Genomic DNA, 6,431 nt, shown 5'->3' with positions numbered 1-6,431 from the left:
GGAAGATTTTTCACATTGCTATTTCTTCATGAACAAATATTAACTCTCTGTGTTTGGAACAATATTTTTATTTTTTCTTCTTTGATCATGGTAAAACCCAACCCAACCATATTACACTTTAATATATTTTAACCTTATATCTAAGACTTTTGTGATCCATAATGTTGACGTCAGTGTTTACAATTAATCACATCGTTAGGATTTGGTCAAGGTGAACCACATTAATTGATCTTTTCGTTAGATTTGATCGACGTTAGTTGGTTCGTTCCAAACGTGGACCAAATCCTAACGATGTGATTAATCCGAAAAACTGATATCAATATTTTAACTTTTCTGAAACTTAATAAATATACGAGAAAATAATTTATACTAATTTATTCATAAATAAAGTTTAATTTTAACTATATTTTATTATTATTTTTATCACGACCAATATTTTATATATATTTTTACATTATACCACATATCCCTTTTATTTTGTTTTTTTTTTATAAATAATTTGATGGTAAAAATTTACCCATTATCAACCATAATCAAATTATTTCCGCACATAATTTCATTATAACCATCCTCAATACTAATTAACTATTAAATTAAAAAAAATTCCAACCAAAACATTTCACCCCCATATTATTATTTACCATTTAATGACCTACATTGGTACTTGAAAGACTTACCATTAATATAAGTAGTACTCTTTCAAAGCAAATTTCGAAAAGCATTTATAGCCAATCGTTACGTAAGAATAAATTTCCTCTGCGTTGAAAAGTTCGAGAATGACAATTGGTTCTCAGGAAATATACCCTTCTGTAAAAGATGAAAAGCAATGCACTAGAGCGAAAACAAAGGAGCTAATAAGACACCGCTCAATGGCAGGGGATACTGTGTGATGCATATAATTCAACGGATCATAAAATTACTGGACTCAGCGAGGTGGACTTCAATTACTTTTTCTCTTAAATTGTGAACCAACTTCAATTACTTTTTCTCTTAAATTGTGAATCCATTACAATGAGGGTATGCAGGTGAAAGGAATTGGAGTGGGATTCTTATTAAGCAATGGAAGGTTACGCTGCGAATAACGATGCAGAGCTTCTGAGCAAAACCCTTCAAGTGGAACAGAAGTTGTTCTATTTCGATCTCAAGGAAAACCCCCGTGGGCAATACCTTAAAATCTCTGAGAAGACCTCCGGCTCACGGTCTACAATAATTGTGCCCATTAGTGGAGTTGCATGGTTCCTCGATCTCTTTAATTATTATGTCGACGGAGATGACGAGGAAGTTTTGAGCAAGGAATTGCAGCTGGATGCCAAGGTTCGAATCTTTTTAAAGGGCTTTTGAGCTTTTGATTTAAGCAAAACCCCGTTGGAATCAAAGGTTTTTGGGGTTTAGATATTTTGAGGGCTTACCAGAGCCAAGACTCTATCTTTTTTGACGTTTTAATTTTTGGTCAAACGCTTTTAGAATGAAGGGTTTTGGGTGGGTTTTAAGTTTGGGGGTGTTGTGATTGCAGGTATTTTATTTCGATGTTGGGGTGAATAAAAGGGGTCGGTTCTTGAAGGTATGACATGCTTCTTTTAGTTGCTTTTCGTTCTTAGGTGTAAGTAATGAAAGTTAAGAGGATGGAGACCTTACACATCTTGCCCATGAATCCTGTGACAGCCGTAGTATACATAATAATAAAATACATGGCCTAGCCTTTAAGGCCCTTACCTTGGGATTATTGGCTTTTCAGTACCAGTAGTAAAATGGGGGTCTCCATTCCGATGAATTGGTGAATTATTCTGTTGAGTGGATGCCCTCGCTAAGTTTTGAGAATGAAAGCAGTGCCGTTTCACAATTTCCTTATTCCAAGTTACAAAGCCACTCCCAAGGGTAATCCCTAGAATCCTCAGGGCACGACATCAGTCAACAAAGGCTCAAAGATATTACAACAAGATGAATTATTCTGTTGAATTGATGCCTTAGGTAAATTTTGAGAATGGAAGCAGTGCCGATATATATCCTAAGTTACAGAGCTCAAAAAAACCCAAACAGATAATCCCTAGAATCTTTAGGGCTATATCCTAAGTTACAGAGCTCAAAGAAACTCCCAACGGGTAATCCCTAGAATCTTTAGGGCACGAGGTTGGTAAACAATGTTCAAAATATTATAACAATATGCTTATTAGGAGGTTAATATGTCATTTGTTGCAATTGAACCTGGGTGGTTTATTAAGAAGTAAGGAGATTAATATGTTATTTGTTGGAATTGAACCTGGGTGGCTTATTAGGAAGTCAAAATGTCATTGGCAGGAGTTGAACTTGGATGGGAGGATTAGCAATCATTCTTTCAATCACACGGATAAACACAATTGACAAGTAGTACCCTTTTACATGTGTTCATGGTTTACATGTAGCTTCAGATTATAGATTGATTTTAGCTTTATGCATATCACTCCACATTTAACCGATTACATAGGTATGCTGAGCCTCAAATCGACGTGTCTGCTACACTGTTCAGATCGAGATAGATTTTCTGAGAGATTCTTTTCTCTCGGAAGTGCTTCAAGAAAAATGCCCAAGGAGCTGCACTACAAAGAGAGGATTTTCCTCAGCCTGGATGACAGGTCTAAGTAATAGCTATTTTCCTAAAATTACCTTGGGGAGTAATAGCTATTTTGTCAAAATCAGCTTGGTCTTGCACTTGGCCTCATGTACTTGAGGGTTGGGCAGACCACAGAAAGATTTTGCACTTGGCTTCCTCTATTTGAGGGTTGGGCAGACCACAGAAAGATTGGATGCACTACAAAGAGAGGATTTTCCTCAGCCTGGGCAGACCACAGAAAGATTGGATGCACTACAAAGAGAGGATTTTCCTCAGCCTGGGCCGACACAGAAAGATTGGATGCACTACAAAGAGAGGATTTTCCTCAGCCTGGGCAGACCACAGAAAGATTGGATGCACTCAAAGAGAGGATTTTCCTCAGCCTGGGCAGACCACACAAAGATTGGAGGCACTACAAAGAGAGGATTTTCCTCAGCCTGGATGACAGGTCTGAGTAATAGCTATTTTTCAAAGTCACCTTGGGCTTGAGTAATAACTATTTTGTGAAAATCAGCCTGGGCTTGCACTTGGCCTCCTCTAATTGAGGGTTGGACAGACCACAGAAAGATTTGAACCCTGATGGATGCCTCAGCACTCTATCAACCTTATCAGTGAACCAACTTTCCATTGGCTGTATTGAGATTTTAAATATCTATGAACCATTTCTATGTTAACAGTTAGATGACGGTCCAGTCCAGATCATGGCAGAAATGGCACAGATATGGATCAAAATGGAAATGGCCATTTTATGGGGCTGTGCAGTTTCTGAAACCCCAAAACGTGTGTGCCACTTCTGATCTTTAGGTGGATCCGTGATAAAATTGCGCAAACTTGAAAATATTTTGCAAAACAGATGAATGGTTCTGTCAAAATTGTCACAAACTTCAATTATTTTAACTTTCCATTATGAACACGACAGGATCTTCGTAAAGCTCTTTCTGTACGATTTGTAATATATCTTGCGTATGTATCATACCTTTGGGCCCTCGGGTAACCTGAAACCCTATAGCCTAGGGCCAAAAACTTAAAAAATGTTTTTTTAATCGCCAAAACCTTAGACCCCTTGTTTCTTGGTTCACCCCAACACTTCCGTTCCTGGTCGTATAGGGCAATTTCATACAGCTGCAAATAATTTACCTTAAATAAGTTTGAATAGATTGAAATACAATATCCACATGAAAATTTGTTAAAGCTTACTAGAAGATGGATACAATTTCTATGAAACACATTATGAATGCATTATTAATGCCTTGTAGCAAATTCTCTGCAGATTTCTGAAGCATCTACAACCTACAGCCGCAGCACAATCATTGTACCTGTAGGAAACACAAGAAAAGATGGTTGGGCAGCATTTAGAAATATTTTAGGAGAGATAAATGAAGCATCCCAAGTAATACTCCAATTTTTTTTTCAGACATGGCTGGCCTTCTGTTCTTTGTTATTTGATTGTTTTACCTAGAATATCTGTAACTGAGTTCTATTTCTGCTGAAACAGCAAGCTTCTGGCCCATCCGAACATTTGGGAGGCCTTTCCGATGAAGTTGGCGCTGGTTTCCTATCAGGTGGAAGTGGAGAAGCAGCATATGAGGCAGACACAACAGGTGACAGAGCCATGGGTTTAACTCCAGCAGAAGATACGGGTGAAGCAGTTGTTTCAAAAGTGATTCGAGCTGATCAGAAACGTTTCTTTTTTGATCTTGGGTGTAACAACCGGGGCCAGTTTCTTAAAATTTCTGAGGTCTGATCAAAACCTGTTGCGTGGCTTTTTAATTTCTCATTTGAGGGAAAAGATATTACAGAATGATGATATGTATTAGAGACAGACTTGCAGAGTTTGCAGTGTGCATGAGAACATGGTATCAATTGTTTTTCTCTTTCGTGATCACATGTATTGTCAATTTTGTTCTCTAACAAATGTCTGCTCTAGTTTTGTTTCAACTTTTGATCCACTAAAAACAAAAACCTGGAGCTATCCAGAAACATAGACATCCATTCTAGTTACATCGTTAAATTTTTTTTTCAACTTTGCGACTAAAGGATACAAGTACCTAAGAAGAAACACATTATGATCTTCTGTCAGAATCAGCATTGATAGACCTATTAATAACAAAATGAAACAGCAATTTTCCTTGAATGTAAAATTTTAAAGCATTGAACATCAGGTCTGTTGTTTTTGTGCACTCTAATGTAGTGCAAGCGTAAAATTGGTTGGCTATCCTGATTCATTTGTAGGCTATACTGTAATTTTTTACCATTGATTTGTTCGGCTGACATCTCTTGAAACTAGCATGCAATGAAGTCCCTTTTTAAATTGAAAGTTGGAAACCTAATATATGCAAAATTGTCAAATATTGTGAATATAGTATTATAACAGATTCTGTATATTATTACAAAGCATGTGTAATGTGGTGTGTACCTCATCTTGTTCATACCAGAATGTTAGATTTTTTGGAATAGGTTTTTATTTCTTGAAGTCATAGCTCTTTATTTTTTAACTATATCAATCTTATTCTGCAGGTGATAGGTCCTGACCGTTCAGCTATTATTGTTCCTGTATCTGCTTTGGAGCAGTTTCACGATGTGCTAGGCCATTTTGTTGACATCACCAGAACTCAGGGTCTTGCAGCTGCAAGTGGTGCAAATGTGCGCACAGTAGCAGCTGCACACAGACGAAATGAAAACTAGATTACCTGCATATAAACCGAAACATGATTCGATTGGACTGATCATAGGGAGCATTGGAAATGGTCAATGACACTTCACAAGTTTATGACTGTCATTTACGGCCATTTCATCATGCAAATAATCTTCTTTGTTGCCATCACATTATGTGAGTATAACCTGTGTGTTGAAGTGCTACTGAAGCACATGACCATTATAACCTTTGCTATTGGTGGGCTTTTGAAGGAAAGGCACCAATGAAACTTCATGAGTTATTTGAGGTTTACATATATGGTTGGCGGATCTATATCACTTAAGGAGAGTTTTTATGCAACAGCATTTTTGTTTCTATCAGAAGGCTGCTTTAATCCAGAAGCCATTAAACAATTTCAAAATGAAATAAATTTGTCTTAAATTTCTAACTGGGAGTAATCGAATCATGTTTCATTATTTTATCAGAAAGCATTGCTTTATATCGTGCAAATAATCTTCGTTGTTGCCATTGTATTATGTGAATATAACCTGGGTGTTTGAGGAAGCGCTACTGAAGCACGTGACTCTTGTAACCTTTGCTATTATTGGACTTTTGAAGGAAGGGTCCCAGTCAATCTTCATGGGCCTATTTGAGGTGGCACATATATGGTTGGAGGATCTATATCACTTAACGAGTGTTTATAATATATATGCAACAACAATTTTTGTTTCTAGCAGCAGGTTGCTTTAATCCAGAGGCCATTAAACAATTTCAAAATGAAATAAATTGGTCTTAAATTTCTAATGGGAAGTAATCGAAGCATGTTTTATTATTTTATCAGAAAGCATTGCTTCACATCATGCACATAATCTTCTTTGTTACTATTGCATTATGTGAATATAATGTGTGTTTGGAGGAAGTGCTACTGAAGCACATGACTGTTATAACCTTTGCTATTGGTGGACTTTTGAAGGAAATGTCCCAAACAAACTTCATGGGCTATTTAAGGTTTCACATATATGGTTGGCGGATCTATATCACTTAAGGAGAGTTTATATGTAACAGTATTTATGTTTCGATCAGAAGACTGCTTTAATCCAGAAGCCATTAAACAATTTCAAAATGAAATGGATTAGTGTCTTAAATTTCTAAATTGGAGTAATCGTATCATGTTTCACTATTTTATCAGAAAGCATTGCTACATATCAT

The 6,431-nt window shown here is 36.6% G+C and overlaps 1 protein-coding gene across 2 annotated transcripts; it reads left to right on the top strand.

Annotated features, from left to right (window-relative positions):
* Window positions 1-766: 766 nt before the first annotated feature.
* Window positions 767-5,670, top strand: LOC149165270 (purin-rich alpha 1). Of its 2 annotated transcripts, XM_089432268.1 has the most exons (6): window positions 767-933; window positions 1,026-1,314; window positions 1,514-1,561; window positions 3,858-3,977; window positions 4,083-4,325; window positions 5,105-5,670. In XM_089432268.1, exons 2-6 carry the CDS (start codon window positions 1,060-1,062, stop codon window positions 5,270-5,272), a joined length of 834 nt encoding a protein of 277 aa, XP_089288394.1. In that variant the 5' UTR covers window positions 767-933; window positions 1,026-1,059; the 3' UTR covers window positions 5,273-5,670. The 2 variants fall into 2 exon arrangements, with proteins under 2 accessions (XP_089288394.1, XP_089288395.1); XM_089432269.1 differs by lacking the exons at window positions 767-933; window positions 1,514-1,561 and having other exon boundaries at window positions 940-1,314.
* The last annotated feature ends 761 nt before the right edge of the window (window positions 5,671-6,431 follow it).

The sequence above is a fragment of the Pinus tabuliformis genome, chromosome 5_1 (genome assembly GCF_031772625.1).
Source record: "Pinus tabuliformis cultivar Carrire ecotype Pingquan chromosome 5_1, CPIR1, whole genome shotgun sequence".
Classification (NCBI taxonomy): domain Eukaryota; kingdom Viridiplantae; phylum Streptophyta; class Pinopsida; order Pinales; family Pinaceae; genus Pinus; species Pinus tabuliformis.
Note: the sequence above shows the minus strand (reverse complement) of the source record. Positions and strands in the feature narration are given on the sequence as shown.

What these genes read in the sequence shown, in the direction of transcription:
- LOC149165270 (XM_089432268.1), top strand. Translation starts at nt 1,060, where the DNA reads ATGGAAGGTTACGCTGCGAATAACGATGCAGAGCTTCTGAGCAAAACC. An exon ending in AATTGCAGCTGGATGCCAAG is followed by an intron (nt 1,315 to 1,513) that starts GTTCGAATCTTT and finishes TTGTGATTGCAG; the next exon opens with GTATTTTATTTCGATGTTGG. An exon ending in AGTTTCTTAAAATTTCTGAG is followed by an intron (nt 4,326 to 5,104) that starts GTCTGATCAAAA and finishes CTTATTCTGCAG; the next exon opens with GTGATAGGTCCTGACCGTTC.